The following is an 18639-nucleotide window of genomic DNA, read 5'->3' on the forward strand; positions in this document are numbered from 1 at the left end:
ATTATTCTATAGACAAATTAACAATCTTCACTTAATTTAACATCAGCTTGAAAGCAAATGAAAACAAATAATTTTTTTTGTTTTTTGATTGTAAAATGCTCCGTACTTGTATAGGTTAGGCGTTAAATTAAAAAAATTTAAAAAATTCAGGCGTTAAGGAACCCCTTAACGCCTGAAAAACTGGCTTCTTGAACATGATAATGAGTTCACTGTATGCCACTGGCCTTCACAGCCACCAGATCTCAATCCAATAGAGCACCTTTGGGATGTAGTGGAACAGAAGATTCTCATCATGGATGTGCAGCCGACAAATCTGCAGCAACTGCGGGATGCTATTATGTCAATATGGACAAAAGTCTCTGAAGAATGTTTCCAACACTTTATTTAAAGTGCGCCACAAAGAATTAAGGCAGTTCTGAAGGCAAAAGGGGGTCCAACCTGGGACTAGCAAGGTGAACCTCATAGTGTGGTGAGTGTATTTGATGAATGCCAGTTTTAACTAAACTTGAGGAGTTTGGTACAGAGCATGTAAAGCATGCTTGAATTTAGGTTGACTACCACTATCTTACACACAATATTATTTAGCAATTTAAACCAGCACAACCTACATTTATTATTGTAAAATGAGCAATAGAGCAAGGCTAAAGATACACTTCATCATCTTAATGTGTTCTCTAGTTCTCATGTCCTTCTTCAGCATACAAATGAATGCAGGTGCATTCTCTTATTTGACAGCTTCTGTATAACACCACTATCACTACCACAATCTGACCGCTGACCAGCTCATTAACAGAAAGGTAAAAACATCCGTTCTCATTTTCTTCCTTTACACTTTTCTAAAAAATGACTCTTGGCCCGGAGTAATAACGTAATTATCCTTTCAGTCAAAAACCTGCTGTCCTATCAGCTGCTTCCCATTCGTTTGTTTTGCGCAAATATCTTTTTTACAGGGCACTTGAAGTAAAAAGGCAAATTCAATTCATAAATAACACAATGAGTGTACTGTACCACTCCTCATTTCCATGCACTCATATGATGCACTGCACCAGAAAAAAACCCCAACCACAAATATAGACCCTCAGCCAAGATTGGACTGTTGGCACATTCCCACATGAAGCCATGTGGGAAAAGAGACCACGCAAGGAATTTCAATTGACAAAAAATGAATTGCATATCATGCTGGCTCTTCCTCTGTCAATCTGTTTCTCTCCCCGTATTTTATGAAGCTGCTTTTATATTTGATAATATTATCTATTGTGTTTTGATTGCCACTTAACTTATCTCGTTGTTGCTGCTGCTCTGATTAGTTCATTTTTACACACTGACTGAAAAAGAGTATATGTTAAAATTATAAGCATAGCCTTTTCCTCTAGATAAAATAACAAATGTTATTCTAACTGAAATGCTTTAATTTCAAATAATTTAGCCTACTTTTTTATCTTACACAGTTCTCAAAACCTTTGTTTTTCTCAATGGCAACACATGGGTCAAGATTTAGTGTAATATGTTCATTGAATAAAGCTATGGTTAAGAATACAGGATTTGCTGAGAAGCTCTGCACATGCATTTGTTATGATTGCATTACTTATGATCAGAGATTTGAAAAATTGAATTGTTACTTAATAGTCCAACAAAAAAAATGCCAGCTTGGTGTCTGTCTTCCAGCCTTTTATTTCACAAAGCTCTCGCCAACGTCCGGATCCACAGCATACCTCAAGACATTGTGTCCAACTAGGGTATAAGTGTGGAAGGCATTTTGTCAGGCTTTGGGAGCCACCTCCAGCCTTTGTTTGGGGTACCATCCACAACAGGCAGATGGACATGGAGATGGCACTGCATTTCGGCTTGTCACCTCTCCTTCTGGAGCAAATATCTGCGCTGGGTAGATTATCCCCACAACTCCCTTACCAGCTCTGCCACTAACACTGTACCTGGTTTTCATCCTACCCTGTTTCCCATCCAGGAGGTCAAAGTTGCAGTTCTGACTGTACATGCAAAAATGCATAGGTGCCTTCGGATTTGGAGGAAAGCCTGGGTATATTTGATCCACGCAGCAGCTCGCAACCAACCAAGTTGGCACCTCGTTTTGTAGGTCCCTTTGTTATTGACAGTGTTATAAACCCCAATGGCGGTGAGACTTGCTTCTATGAAGATTTACCCCGATGTGTCTCTGACCAAGCCTGTCTCCTCCTTTCCTCTATTGGTAACATATAATAAGAGCAAGTCTGATAGATATTTGTTAAGATTATATAAGTCTGATAGTTTCATAGGTTGTTCAATACCTGTGCTGCAGCATTCTGATTGATTTGTAGCTTATTTATTGGTGTAAAGCACATGCCGCAGTTGCATTTAGGGCATTTCTAAATCTAATTTTGGTAGTTTAACGGTGGCAAAAATGGTCAGTGCACCAGGCACGTGGTTCAAAAGGGTTGTACTTAAGTCTGCAAATTAGTCAATGACCCAGTAATAATGTCTCTAATCAGCCACCTGTTTACTGGTTACAACTTATTATTTATTCTTCATTCGCTATTTCAGAGCTGTTCATTAATATTGTATATGTTATATACTGTATACCAAATCCACCTACCTCAAGTTCATAACTCCTGCACATAATAGTTTGCACTATGCTCTATTGCACTATTCACATGTATGTGAATGTGCACTATTGTCTCAATCTATCTATATTGTTTTTGTTTATAGTGTGTATATATTGTGTTCTTTATACTGTAGCCTGTGTCTAATTTTATTATTGTATGCCTGTATTATTATACTGTATACCTTGTATGTGTACACATACCTGGCACATAAAGCTGATTCTGATTCTGATTCTTATTCTGATTAGTCATGGATGTGTTTTGGGAAAACCAAAGAAGATAAACCGATGCAATAAACCAATCAGAATGTCATCTGCCATTCCCTTTAAAAGCCAGGTGTGCTTGTACCTTGGTGCATTGCTATTTAAATGTTGCATGAATAGCACATTATCAAAATCATAAGAAAATACAAATAAATAAAAAAAGTGTGATGTAGACTCGCAGCAGAGAAATAGATAAAGCTCATGTGAACAAGCGAGAAAGTCAGTGTGTGAGTGTTGACGTGATATAAAACTTTTTTTGATCATGAAGCCTGATGTGAACCACAGTTCTGTGGTTTATATGTGAAGTGTAGGAATTACACTGCAGGCTGGAGTCTCCAACAGCAGTGACAGACTGATAGATAGATCCACATTAAATACGCTTATCTCCTCTATAAAAGGTCTCCTTACTCTGCCGCATTATTATAGACCACGAGAAATTGTTCATGGGTCACATCTCTCTCTTCCAGGGGATTTCTTTATTGGGTGTTGTATTGACGTGTGATTGTTTTCTTTAACGATTTACTTTAAATTAGAGAGGCTGCTGTCAGTGCATCCTGACCGATCCTGTTGGTATTTCGGGAGATTTAAATAATCCATGAAGGTACGTTGCTGTACCTTGTGCATAAATGTGCACAGCATTTTTCCTAATAAGAGGAGGACTCACCCATCCACAACCAACCCGCTATTAATCACTTGATCCGAGGATATAACTGTGATGTGCACATCACTAGAACCCACCTATGCAGGCCCATCTTACTATCTGAATAATGTGCCCTTTAAAAAGCAGGGAAATACTTTAGACCAGGTTTTTGTTGGTCATTAGAGCAATCACTTTCTGCTACCTCAAGATAGCAATCCCTGACAACACCTCATTCTAAGACCAACACTCCTATGGGTGCTACTTCCACAATGTGGGCACTAGAAGTGAAAATGACATCTGTGTCAGTTGGAAACTAGCAATGACATTTGGGCTACTACACATTGCAAAAGTCGAGTCTGCTGGTAGTAAAAGCATGGATAAGTCTCTCAGCGTACTTTACCATATTTCCGAGGTGGAAAAGGCATTTTACTACATACCTTATATGAAATTTAAGCTTTAGATCTGGGTCCAGAAGCACACCAAGATTTTTTATTAGGGGCTTGTTATTTTGTGTCAGGGATTTAAAGTTCAAGTACAGTAGCTATCTTTGGTCCTTAATTAAAGCAATAAAAGTCTTACCTTTGTTCAGCTGTAGGAAATTATGAGACATCCACAGTTTGATGTGATCAATGCATGAAAGCAACGTATCACTAGCACTGCTGTCATTAGGGGATAAAGAAGCATACTGTTGCGTGTCATCAGCATAGCTATGGAAATCAATCCAATACTCTCTGATGATGTATCCCGGATTGAGCAGTCCAGAATGGAGACTTGAGGAACCCTATAAGATCTTCTCATTTTATCAGAGGAATGGTAAAATGGTGACAATAAATTCTCTGTCAGATGAATAAGTCCTGAACCAGTTTAGGCCAGAACCTGAGAGGCCAACAGAATTCGGTAAACTGTTGATGAAGATGATCGACCTAAACCCTAAGGTCTTACACTCATAAAAGACACATTTTTTATCTAACAGAACTGCGGCCATTTTGGATTTCCTGTGTAAACTGTTGTTATACAAGTGTTTGAGGCCTTTAGGATCATCATTAGTTGAACTAGTTAATATTACGATTTGATGTCACATTTGGGCTTGACGGTGGCACGTCAGCTCCACAGTGCTCCCTAATGACATCTTAGCCTTTAAACAGCTAGGGATGCTCAAAAACTTACGAAACTTGGCATACACGTCAAAAGGGTGGATTTTGTTGTGTGATATGGTTCTGGGCATGGCTGTGAAAAAAAGGTTCAAAAGCACTCAGTACAAAATTTTAACTAGATTTACAATATTTGTGAGGCAGATGTTTCATCTCTTGACTTCTAAGCCTCTTGGAGCTATACCCTGAACCCAACCAGAAGTCGCCATTGTGATTTGAATATGAAATTTTTCGCCATTTAAACATTCTGTACTTTCACAAACTTTGGTCAGTGCCAAAAGATAAATAAAGACACATGGCTTTTATATGTTGCAAATTTAGATTTTTCTAAGTGCTAACTGGTTTGACAGTAACTGTGGTAACTTGACTCCTTCCAAATTTTATGTGCTTGACAAGAGTCCTGGTCTGAGTCTGAGTTAGAGTCATTGTGCCACCTATTGGCAGCAAGAAGTAAACCTTGTGTGACAATCATCATTTGATTTACATGAAATTTTTACTGTGCAGTCCACACATACTGAAAAATAATGTATTAGTTAATTAATTGATTAAAATTAGGCAAGGTGAATGGTAGGGCACATTTCACAAAGTGCTTTACATAAAACAAAGCAGAAAAGGGCAATATAAAAAAAGACGAAAATATAATTAAAAAAGTAAAAGGGCACAGAACATAAAAACAACATAAAACAGAAAAGTAAAAGTTACAGTGAAGTGTAAGATATTAATCAAAAGCCTAAAATTTGCTTTACTCAAATGCAGTAGCAACAAGATAAACCTTGATGTAAAAGAACATAGTATCAGCAGATCTGCAGTTTTCTGGGAGATGCTTCATTTTTTTACGTTTGCAACTATTATTAAGTTCTCAATCTCATGGAATATCTATCAAACAATAACAAAACATGACATATCTATATAAGTCTGCACTTCAATATTAAAAAACATAAATATTGTCATCTCAGGAGGTAGAGCGGGTTGCTTCTTAATCAAAAGATTGGCGGTTCAATCCCCCGCTCCTCCAGGCTGAATGTCGAAGTGTTCTTGGGCTAGAATGTGTGTGAATGTTAGTTTCTGTTTGAACACTTAGGCGCTATACAAATACAGAGCGTTTACATTTACCAACACCACTATCATCATCACCTTCAGCATATCCACCATTCCCCTTCCCAGTCACCAAGGTAAAGTCAACAGCAGTTACCTCCTCCTGCCATTAGTATTCAAGGCTTGAATGGAGACATGGATGAAGGAATTCCTATAACTGTTTTTCATGGCAATAGAGACCTTTAGGTGTAGGCCATAAGGTAACAGTTTATACTCTGAATTAGGATTGGGAGGATGGGCACAATATATATCACCCCAGGTCAACCTGGTCTCACTCCCAAGTCGTCACATATGGACGCTTGGTCAAGAGCCATAACCGTCAGTTTGTGACGCACTAGGGATCCTTTTGACGTCATAGTTCGACGTATTGAGGGAAGCCCTGTTGTGTCAGTTTTTGATGGTAAAGGCAAGTATGATATTTAAGAGAAAAGACGAAGTAAGGAGGTGATTGGGGTGGATAGAGGGCCAGAACCCGGACGTTACGTTTTATCTTGAAAGTGTAACCGGATATTGCATATTTATTGTTGCTAAGCGTTGCTAACATGACTGTGGATCCCTAAACGTCAATAATTGATGCAAAAGGGCTACCCAAGTCTTTAAAAAGCGATGACAAAGGGCCTTGACCATACGTCAGACATTTGACGAGTAGGGAGTGAGACTGTGTTGCCCAGGTATTTTACTTGCCACCTCAACAATCTTAGCCAGGGCATGTCTCTCTTTAGTCCCAACGTTGTCATACCAGCAGATAATAGAAAATGAGATGACAAACTCAGGAAAAGCTCTATAGAACAATGTCATTAGATAGAAGTTTCCTTAAGCAAGAAAGGCGTTACTGGTCCTTCTTGCAGAACATTTAAATATTACCTTTTGAAGGAACTCTGATGTCTATCCACAAATATTTTGTTTTAGAGACATTAAGTTGTAGAAAATAGTTTTCACACCAAGAAGGAAAGTCAAACCATGACCAGTTTCACATAGCTGCATAACTGATTTAGCCTTCTGATTGCTTAACTGTTCTCATTACTGTCAATATAACGTGACTGAGACTGACCTATACCCAGACAACAATTCTTCATAACCTCTCTTCTTCCAGCCCTGCTGTTAAATCAAGGCTTTAAATTCCCAGTGGGTTGATTTGGTGTCTCCATGAAGGCACCAACCAGGGTTGCTAGGAGACCCTGTTATGACACAGTGTTTCCCACAGAAGGGGGGGGGGGGGGGGGGCATGCCACATGCGTATCTGTGCGCATAATACTGCTGCCTATTGTTTTTCACAATAAAAATGGTATTGGTTAAATAGCTAAACAGAGGAAAGAGAAACAGAGATAACAGCCTATTTATACCAGGGGTACAACACAACAGAAGAAGCTAGATGATAACAAAAACTGAAAGCAGAAGCACATAAGCCTAAGATTGCTCACATTCAGTGCATTTACATTCCACAGCTGATATGAATCATGTGAGCAGACCTCCGCTGTGAACGTGTGTTTGCGTGGGATCTGTGTTCACACAAACCAATACAAAGATTAAAATGCTCTTGTCAGGCCTTTGATTTCATGAGGTCTCTATGGGATTATCCTGCTCCTTACAAGCACTTCATGTGAGTCAGTGTATGTGTAGGAGTGTGCTCGTGTGTTTGTGCGTGTGTGCACGTGTTGATGAGATGGGAGGTTTGAAGCGAATGACATTAAGACTTTCAAACGATACCTGTTACAGCACCAGCACTGAGATTTAGACCTACTGAAGATGCTTAGATGGAATAAAAAAAGTGTTTAAAATTGCATTGAGATTAAAACACACAATACTGTCTGCTGAGGAAGACGGTGAGATGAAGGTCAAAGCTCTGGAAAAAGGCTTGTAAGGAGACCATAAGTAAAGATTAATTACTGTTTTCAAGCAAATAGAAAATATGCTAGCTGTATTATAACAGTATGGCCAAACACATCTTCAAATAGTTTTACTGGTGAGATAAAGTCTATATATACAACCGTATCTCCAATTCAGATACAATGAAGTGTGAATGACGCCAGAATGGTATTTGGCATTGTTATTGTAGCCTACCATAGTTCCCTAATGCTGGCAACAACTTTGACTGGCTAATCTAATGTTAACTAACGTTAGTGTTAGCTTAGCAGTGAGTGACCAAGGTCCACATCATATATCATAATATTAATAAAGTTATTAAGTTAGGGTTAACTGGAAAAAGCAACAGGCAACAAAGTGTTTATTTTAAGGTTTATTTACGACTATTATCATATCGTTATATCTTGAGAATTACTGTAACAAAGACCAACATGTAGCCTACTCCAGACCTTTCTTCGCCTACAGCATGTTCAAACTGTTTGATGCTACTGTCCATTATGCATTCACAGTCACATGGTTGGCACATGAACAGGCGAGAGAGGTCCACTGTAATTCAAACTCCCCAAACAAACCAACACACCCTTGATTTCATTGCCCTATCACATACACAGGTCTATTCCACCTCTCTCAACATCGCTATAAAACAAAAAGGCTACCTATTAATCATTAAACCTATATTCAGCTTTCATTCAGCAGTCTTAATCAATATTCGGATACTTGATATCTGTATGAGCTGAATAGTTAGTATCCAATGAAATAAGATGGAACAGCTCCATGCATCAATTGAATAAATATCTATTTGCTCATTACCAGTATGCTGTTGTTAAAATTTTAGCTTTTTGCACATCTTTGTCAAGGAATATAATCGTTTGAATACCCCACCCAATTAACTGTAATCATCTCTCCTTATGTCATTGTCTAGTCAAGCCAGGGTGTTGAAGTAGCAGCGGAGGAGAGAGACAGGGAGGAAGAAGAAGTTGTAGACTTTTTTACCCTCCTGCTATGACGCAGGCGTTTTTTTAATTAACACCCCAAACAAGATGCAAAAACCCTTTGGTGAAGAAGGTTTTTACCGATAGAGGTGGCGCAAACAGGAAGTAGCTGGCGTAATGAACGTCACACTTGTCCCACACAGACAGCCTGGTCTTTGCAAGGCAACTGACTCAGTTGTATTTTCGTGACTGGAACGTCAGACTGGAGACATTGGCGCTGGAGAACGGACAGAGATAATGGTCAAGAAGAGGCGTTTCGAACAGGTGGTGGAGGTCTTACGATTTATAGACAGTAGGGGCCGAAGCTACAGAGGAAATAAGAACGAGGTTGCATATACCTTGGACAACCAAAGCCTCGACCACGGAATTTTTTGGAACTAATAATTCTGTTGGAAAAGTATGATGTGTGCTTGAAAGAGCATCTCAGTAACGTGACTGAGAAGAGCAAAAAGTTGCATGTGTCAACAACATCCAGAAAAAAGCTGTAATGTTTTACTGTCCAGCTGGATGCAGGACACAGGACTTAATGGCACAAGACCAGTGCTCAGTCGTTCTGAGGTATGTGACTAACGTTGTCCAAAAGAGACTTGTCACAGTGGTCCTATGCAGTCATTTGTTAATCTCTTAACATTCCAACGGCCAGCTCACGGGCCGTCAGGTCCTGGCGGCAGCTTTCGGTTTGCGCACACAGCTGCTATGTTAACTTCATACTCATATGATACACCGTTTGAAAGCTAAAATCCACATGATTCGACCAATGCAAACCATTTGAAGATATAACCACCACAGTGGGTACAATCAGCGCCTCTGTCAGACTGTCAAAATTGACACCATTGAAGCCTCATAGTATCGATCCAATCTAATAAAAATATTTAGCCCTAAATGACACATACTACGATATCTTGTATTCAAATTAGCCTCTGAACTCTGACCTTTCGAGTGACACCAAATCTGACCCAATAGGAGCTCATATGTCCCTTTTACAGCCTACAATAGCCAACAAGAGCCCGCACTGTAAGGAAATGCCGGCCCCTATTATTTCGTGGGTAGGCCAAGCCAATTGCAACAAATTGTGCCGATGACTGGCACTTTGTGTAGCCAATAAAATTCTGAAAATAACGATATCCAGCTTTAAGTAGGAAGTTCATGATCTACCAGCAAAAACGGTAACTCGCATCGAGATACTCCACACAGATACTCCTCTGTATTGGTAGGCGTTGGCCAGTAATTACTTTTCTCAGTGTTACAGTGCTACAGCCAGTAATCAAAGTAATGTTGTGTTACTGCGTTACTGTACACACCGTCCTTAAAGTGAATGCGCGACTGCTCAGCAGGTCAGTGGCACCGGACCTGATGTTAGCCAAAAAGCTAAAGAAAGATGGCACAACGAGGGAGAGAGGCATTCTTTCCACATCTGTATTATTGTATCACAGTCTAAGATGCATTAGTGTTGTAAACTCTGTGTGACCCGCTAAATACTGCTCTTATAAATGTGCAGACAGTATCTCAAAAGTTGGGATTTACTTGCCATGTTTTTTTATTTCAGCTGGCGGCATCAAGAAACGTTATATGTTTTGTAAAAACCACACTCCTTGCTGCTGTTATGAATATGATATTAGTTAAAAAGTCGTGAGAGACTGCTTTGTTTGGGGGGAAGGGTATTTATTCATTAAATTATTACTTATTATACTTTTTAAAGAAGTAATACATAACTAGTAACTTGTTACATTTTCTGTGTAACTTGCTCATCACTGGTAACATGTGTTACATCTGATATAAATACATTCATTGGAAAATGAAGACAGGTTTTTTGGATTGATGAGTGACGGACCACGATTCACCCCGTCCAAACAACAGGACCAGGTGCCACGGTGGGTGCGGTGATCACAGGGTTGAGAGGATTAATTTAAAAATGTAATCTGGTACAATTGCTAATTACTTGTTTAAAAATGTCATGTAATACAAGTACCAGTAAATAAAAGTAATGTATCCTGATTACTTTTAGTTACTTTTTAATTACTTCAATGCCAATTAGGAAAATAAAGACAGGATAAGTATGCGTTGTCAGAGCAGTGTATCTTTAGAGAAACATAGATTTGCAAAATCCATGTTTGAATGTTTTTATATGATATGATTTGCACTGTCACCAATATGGCAGCACCTGGCCCATCAAAGTTTTGTAGGTATTCTTGATGATATTTAGGTTTGTCATTTGGAAAACTATTTTAAAATGTCACTCATTCTGCACTTGTATTAATTCAGCGTTTCATCTCAGTGTGAAGCTGCTGAAGCACAGTGTTTCTGGGACCGGGCCCCACTGGTTACTGTACAAAAACACAACTTTTCCCCCTGATTTTGGTGAAACTGGTTCATATTTGATGGAGAAATATTAGAAATATAGAGAAAATATATTCCAGTTTTCTCTCTGATGTCCTCTGCTGCTCTGCCTCAACTCTGTGAGTTTCCTGATGGACAGATAGCTTTACTTGCTGAAATTAGTAAACAGCTAGCTAACTGCTTTTATTTGCTCTGTTAGCTGTGCAGCCACTGGTCAGATTAGCTCACTCTGCCCGCATGGCTTTTAACATTAAACTAGCTAGTCAGCTAACTATACGAGTCTAGCCAGCATGCCTCTTCTTTGGATGCTCCAGCATTGCAAATGCTGCAGTTTGCAAAGCCAGCCAACTTTTTTGGCTGACGGAAGAGTTAAATGCTCCCACACTTTGGAGGTTTGAGGTTGTAAAGGTGTTAATACTAATGTTGCTTTACTAACTTTACTGTTCAAGCCAGTAAGGTGATGGTGTCACTTTCGTAACTGTCAGTTCCAAACTTCAACTGTTACCAAGCGTATTCTCAACAATTACCCCCTTTGTAGCCCTGCCTACGTGAAGCTGTCTCCAGTTGGATTTAATTTCCAGGAAAGGTCAAGGACAAATTTGATTTGTCTGTTGAACTATAATTGCAGTCAATAACTGACGTCAGTAAACTGCATAATAAGAAAATGTTCTTTTGGATCATACTAGTCCAAACGCCAAAAGATATTAAAAGCAAATATGATACATTTCATACTGATATATCAGCCCGCATACTTTCCAAGAAGGCACTAAGAAGAAGCATACTTTAGCACAGTCACTAAATGCTTATATAAAGTGTCATGGTTATGGCTATTTCTTCTTGTAGGCTACTTATCACCAGTGGTGGAAAGAAACAAAGTACAAGTACTTCATAACTGTCCTTAAGTAGTTTTTTTTCAGTATCTGTACTTTACTTGAGTATTTGTAGTTGGTGCAACTTTTTACTTTCACTTAACATTCTGCACCAGACCTCGTTACATCAGTATTAGCATGCAGCGCACCAGAATGGAGCAGCAGTGAAAAACAAATGTAAAACTGATAAAGCCGTCTTGGCTTGAATCAACTTCGCCCAGCTGATGCGACACTGGCATCCGCAGTGATAGAAATCAAGAAGCTCTGACCCTAAAGGAACAGTTGCTGCTCCACCAAATGACCCAGCAGATTGGCCCCCAGACTTCATGAGGTCTGAGTTAGTGTAGTCTGTTCAAACCGGCACAAGATTTTTCTTGAAGAGGTTTCTATTCAGGCTTCTTACATTGGGAGGAAAGTAGCATTGAGAGCATTGTGGTGTCAGGTGTGACTGTGCAGCAGACTGGGCTCTGTTTTGGGGCTGTGAGTCGCAGCCAGTTTGTGACAGAGTGGTTATGTAGCTGGTAGAGTTTGGCTATATGAACATCTAAAAACTGAAGCTAGCCTTGCTCTGTTTGGGACTGTGAGGTGCACTTTATCAGAGGTGCTGAAGTTAACATCTTTGTCGATTTGTGGTGAGATTTCTGCCTGAACATAAGTGTTTCAGTTACTTTTTGGTTTCCACTTCCTTGTCTCATTCTTACATACCCAAACTCCCAAAGGGGGTTCTGTGTCTGTCAGATGGGCTGAAGGGGATACCACCACAACAGCAGAGCAATAACGCAGATTAACCCCCCTACATATAGGAAATATTCATTGTTCCTCTTTTGATTCAGTTTTCCTTATTGTGATTCGCTACAACTTATAATGCTATATTCCAGTCTGTCTGAGTGCATTTAAAAAGACAGATTGCGTTTTGTAAGATCAATAGATTTGAATGTGTAGTACTTTTTACTTTTGATTACTGAAGTATTTTTAAAACCAGGTACTTTATTATTTTTACTTGAGTAACATTTTTTGTGTGGTATCTGTACTTGTACTTAGGTATGAAAATTGAGTACTCCTTCCACCACTGCTTATCAATAACTGCCTCTGTGTTCTTGTGCCTGCTCTTGATGTTTTGTCAGTTGTTTCTGTGCTGTCTTATTATGGTACATCACCCTTGTGTGTCGTTGTGAGTTTTACTTCCTGGTTTATTTTGTAATCGTCAGTATCCGGTGCTCATGTCTAGCTTTGTTCCTGTTGTGTCTGATTAGTCCCTCGTGTCTTTCACCTGTTCGCTTCCTCCCTGCTCATTTGCTCTGTCAGTTTTAAGCCCTCACTTCTGTTGTGTCCTTGCTGTATGTTGAGGGTTCTGTCCTGCCGCTGTATTTTGGATTACTCTACCCTGTTTCTGGAATATGTTACTTTTGGATTCAGCCTTTGTTGGACATCTGCCTTGCTTCCACGTAAGCCTGTTTAAGTTTCATTTTAAATAAATCACAATAACTGCATCCTGTTATGTCGGTGTCTGCATTTGGGTCCACACATCCACCTCACCTGCATCAGCACTCAGCCCTGACAAAAAGAAAAATATATGCTTACTTCAGACTCTTCTCTCTGTGGGTAGGACTGGTTGATATAAAAGCTTCTCTAGTTCCTCTTGCAGTAGGAATTTTTGCCATTAATTTAGCAGATATAGAGAAGTTTCTTCTTGTTTTTGTTACAGGTTGATTGTAACCAGTTGAAGGAAGATCCTACCACTTTCTCTTTGTAGGGGACCAGTTGGTTTCATGGATGAAGACAGCTAAATTGTGCTCTCAAATGACTTAATTTGAGTTCTTGAATATATAATTGATTTGCCCAAATTCACAGAAAATAACCTTAAGTTACATTTTATCATATGTTTAAGGGATGTGAGTGATGACACAGTATTGTTCAAGAGGCGGTGAGATGTTGCTGACACTGTCTCGAACACTGGCATGATTGAGCCTGATTGTAGCAACACTTGATGTCACTTTCAGGGAAATGAGGAAATTTATGAAGAGATGAAGAGACAGCATCCGTCACAATAAGGGACTGACCTATGACACAGATGTAAAAAGCTGCAATGATATCCGCCTCTCTGGAGAGTCTTGAGGCGAAAGGGTCACCACGGAGAAGATAATGAGGGATGTAGGACGGGTGCGGCCACGTCTCATTCTCCATCACTGCCATCAGCGGGGAAGGTCCTGTGAAGTGCAGGAAAAGACTGAGTCAGTGAAGCTGCTTTGTCAAACAGCAAACACTTCCCACACGGAGGCATCAGGTAAGCTACTAAATGTAAATGCTTTTACACTACATCCACACACAGGGGCAATTTGGGTTTCAGTATCTTGCCCAAGGACCCTTCAATATGCAGCCTGGGGGAGCCAAGATTGAACCGCCGGCCTTCCGATTAACAACCAAGCTGCGCTACCTCCTGAGCCACAGCCGCCCTAATTTATGTATTACAAAGAGTGCAATGAGACAACTTCTGTTGTGAACTAGCACTATATAAATAAAATTAAATGGACCTAGACAGGCACTGTATAAATGCAAACACATAGGCTTACAAACAGGTATAGAATAATTCATTAGCCCAAATATCTCAAATTTAACAAACCTGCATGCTCTATATCATGACCTGACGAACAGAATCGACTGGTGAAAAATATGGTGTTTGGCACAATAAATGGATCATCAAGACTAAACAGAGAGTGGCTGGACACTATCAAGGAATGGTGCCTGACAGATATCCACACACTCAGGTGGATGGCACAACACTGTGATACATGGAGGTGGACTGTCGGGAATGCATTGGACACCAACGGGCGTGAGCCCATGGAATGATGGATGGATGGTATGCTCTACATCATGACATCACCCAAACCAGCAATCAAAAACAAATGTGAAAGGTGTTAACAAGAGATTCCCTTACATCACTCTAGCAGAAAAGGGACACATTTTGCAACTTTCCCTATTGATAAAATGATGAATGTGATGCAACATGATCAAGATGGTGATGATGTGATAATGGAGGATATAAGTCTGCCCAGAGAGATGATAAACCTTTCCCCTGGAACCTTGGCTGTCCCATGATCTTAGCAAAAACATTCTCACTCCCACTTGTCACTAGGGGTGGGAATCACCAGAAGCCCCATGATACTATATTATCACAATACTTATTTCACAATAATATATTATTGCGATTTCTTTAGTGAGCTGAAAAAGTAGACCCCTTCGCGTCACTTTTTAAAGTCCTGGGAAGCCCTTTTCATTTGTTGTTTTTCACGTGAAGGGCTCAACAGTAAAGTTAGCAAAAAAAAAAAAAGTGCAACGTCCAGTTAGACTTTCAAAATAAAACTAGTGGTTAGCGTTGTGAAACAGAAACATCGTTGATGTTGCAATTTGGTTAGATTTAGGCAAAGAGAGAAGGTGAAAAAAAGAAGAAAAGGGACAGAAATACTGACTTCAATGCAGACTTGAAATGTACATTAATTGATATATTTAGTGTGCTTCATCACATTTACCCTGGACTAACAGAAAGTGTTTCTTTATGTGAAAGAATGATGGGCATGATACCTTTTATAATATATGGCTCTCTATTTGATATAAGGACCTAAAACTATTGTTTACTAGCATGCCTGTTTGGGACACACCGTTTCATACTTGCTTCCTTAAACAATATTTCAAAGATTATTTTAAACAGATCTCAACTGTTTTCTTACTGTTCAGTATGTCTAAGGTTAGCTGATATTTTGTATTAACCTTTGCGTCATTCTGTCCTTACGGTACTGGTTGTAGCCTAGATGGTGTCTTTAGACTCTTTGAGTAGATAAAGTAAAACAGCTAAATGTTTGCATGTCTAACCAGAAAATTGGTTTGAATGCCACAAAGTCACATACCCTGTGTGTGTGTGTGTACACTTGTTTAACTAACTATTGATTTTACTCTTCATCATGTAAATAATCGATGAGACAATGATGCACAACATATAATATCTATAAAAGAGGCTATACATGATGCCAGATTAACCACATTCATAATGTATTTGCTATCAGCAACTGAGAGTGCGACATTAGGAGAACTAAATGTAATAAACTTTATTGATTCTTTAAGTAAAAAAAAGTAAGGATTGAAATAAGAAAGGGTACAGAATGGGAGGAATGAAATCTTTACGCCATGACATGATAATAGACACCACTGCTCTTTTCCACAAAACTACAAAAACAAGAGGCAGCCTCTTGCTCAGGCTCTTGTCCTCTTGTTTTGGCCACGGCGTATTAACTGGTCAACCTCACAAAAAGCCTGCAGACCACTGAGCTGCACATGTTGTCAGTTTTCCTCCCATACCCTTCCTAAGCGGCTGCTTCCGCACCTGCATCCTAACAATACCACCGTTTTGACCAGAGCGTATTTTACAAACAAGTTATTATCTGGCAGACGCTGTGTGTGTAATGCCATCACCAGGCAGTTGTTAAGAGAATCTCCGCGGCCCGCTGAGAGCAAGAGGAGCAGAGACAGCCGACTAGGGACAAATCAAAAGCTAATCAAAATTCTCTGTGGGACCAAAAGCATCTGAGAACGCCTCAGAGCCCCCTACAGCAATATGCCACTACTCTTCCTTCCTCCTCCAGAACAATTTCTTCCATGGTCAACTAAAAACTCAAGTACAACAAAAAACTTTCTCCGTGATATTGGAACTGATGCTACAAGAGTCGGATCTCTCTTCAATATAGGCCTAATCATGATAGGGAGCTGTAAAGTATTTCACTTGTGCTTACCAATAACCTCTCAGCTGTGCCTTAGATTTCAGTCTTTAGGCTCACCTTAATGGTTCCTTCTACTCGTCTCCTGTTTCCACTTATTAATGCATTTTAATGTATTTGACTTAGATATTATGTTTGCTTAGTCATAGATTTTGTCCATCACCATATTAATGGCTTGTTAATTCAAGCATCTATCAATTAATTCATTGTTCATGTGGTATTCAGTGCATGTTTTAATGGCTGTATTGGTTGCCTTTGTATGATCATGGGCTACTCTTCTGTTCAGTAGTCAATAGTTATGTGCATATTCATTGCCTTTATCCATATTTGTTCATGGTTGTATTGCTTAACAAATGTTTATGCTTAGTAGTTATGTGTTGTGTCAAGTGTATGGTTTAATAAACCTTTTGTTTCTAATGAATTTGTGGGGTATGTGTGTATGAAGTATTGGGTCACTGTACACCAAGCCAAGAGCTCTGTAGCAACCTTCAGATCTACATTAAAGTAGTTGAAACTTTAATTACTATATGATTAATTGATAAGCAATTAAATTAGTTTCCCTGTATAGGGTGGTGCCCCGTAATAAAACATCCAAGTTTAATTCTGTTATGATATACTGAAACTTTTTGATAGCTGGAAGTGAGTGTGAATTCACTACTTCTTACCAAATTAAGGTCATTTGCTGCTATTATTTTAAAGCCTTTAAGCCTTTTATCGCTACAGTGAGGACATGGTCTCAGGTTTAGGTTTATCTCACTTGTGCAGGTTCAAGAAAAGAACAAAGGAAACCCATCGTGCATATTTTTCATGGGTGATATTTTGACATGTCACAGTAGGAAATGCAAAAAAAAAAAAACTAAAAATGGCTAAATTCCATTTAGCTGCTTCAGTTTCAGGGTCCTAGCCCTGTGCATGCTGGCTCACTATCACTGTCATGACTCACTGGGACAACTAAATATAACGGAGCCATCACTAATGTTAGTAGTGAGACCTGTGCATTTCCTACAATGGCAAGTCAAAATGTCTGCTGTAAAAAAGGTCAATAATCCACTCATTGATTATAACATAGGAAATACAACACTGTAAACCTATAACGCAAATCAAAGTGAAGTGTCTGTGTTTTGGTCCAAGTTACTCCTCTTGGCTTCAGTAACAGCTAGGGTTGCCTAGAGTCCCGTAAAATACAGAATCACCCCCTGTTAGAGAGAGAGAGACAGAGTCTCACATCCCTCTCTCTCTCTCTCATCACTTCCTGTCATTTCTATTCTGTCTGCAGCTTTTTTAATAGACTGCCTCATAGTCAACATTAAGCAGTGTTTTGTTGGCAATTATCAATGCTGAATTTACCAAAATACTCTTTTCATGTATAAAACATCTAAAATTAGCAAATTCATTTTAGAGTGCCTTTGAACAGGACATGAAACTGTAGGATTTATGAATGTTAGTGTTTATAATCACTGCTAATTAATATCCACTCTCATCCCACATCCAGCATCATTGTTTCTCATACAAACCTTCCTAGCGTTCAGGTTTAACTTTGATTTTAGTTACTTCGAAACATAGGTTTTACATAAAGGATACATAAACATATTTGCAATAAAGTATTGATACTTGACCCTTCGCTAAGCCAGGCCCACCTTAATTACTGTTGCTAAGTCCGACAAACTGTCCGACCTGTCGGACTTTTAGCAAGGCGCTGCCACAGTCTATTACTGCACTCCCTGGAGAAATATTGTCTCATTTCTGGAAAAAGTGATATCAGAAAGAAGCAGACAGTTTTGCAGTTCCATTGTTCATTTGAAGGTTGTATTCAGGCTGTCAGACTGACTCAAACTGACCAATTGATCACAGAGTAAAAGTAAACCAACGCATCACCTGACGATTGAGACAAACGATAACGATATTCAGGATCTTCACTGCGTCTCTACAGCTGGGTAGGTCTCTATTCACTATTGCAATCATTACAAGGCAGAACAGTAGAACTTTACAATGTTACATTCACTAGTAAGTTTGATAGCTAACTAACATTACATTAGGAACAATCCATAGCTACATTTTTCTGGATTTGT

General features: G+C 39.2%; 1 protein-coding gene across 1 annotated transcript in view; it reads right to left on the bottom strand.

Annotated features, from left to right (window-relative positions):
* opn5 (opsin 5) overlaps positions 1-18639 on the bottom strand; it is a 55385-nt gene that overhangs the window by 24740 nt on the left and 12006 nt on the right. Inside the window, exon 2 of the mRNA XM_038726080.1 lies at positions 13865-14011. Coding sequence (XP_038582008.1) covers positions 13865-13997 — 133 coding nt within the window. The 5' untranslated portion in view covers positions 13998-14011. The remainder of the gene's footprint in view (positions 1-13864; positions 14012-18639) is intronic.

The sequence above is a fragment of the Micropterus salmoides genome, unplaced genomic scaffold (assembly GCF_014851395.1).
Source record: "Micropterus salmoides isolate LMB-PRFRI ecotype aquatic unplaced genomic scaffold, ASM1485139v1 Ms_hic_scaffold_18, whole genome shotgun sequence".
NCBI classification, from domain to species: domain Eukaryota; kingdom Metazoa; phylum Chordata; class Actinopteri; order Centrarchiformes; family Centrarchidae; genus Micropterus; species Micropterus salmoides.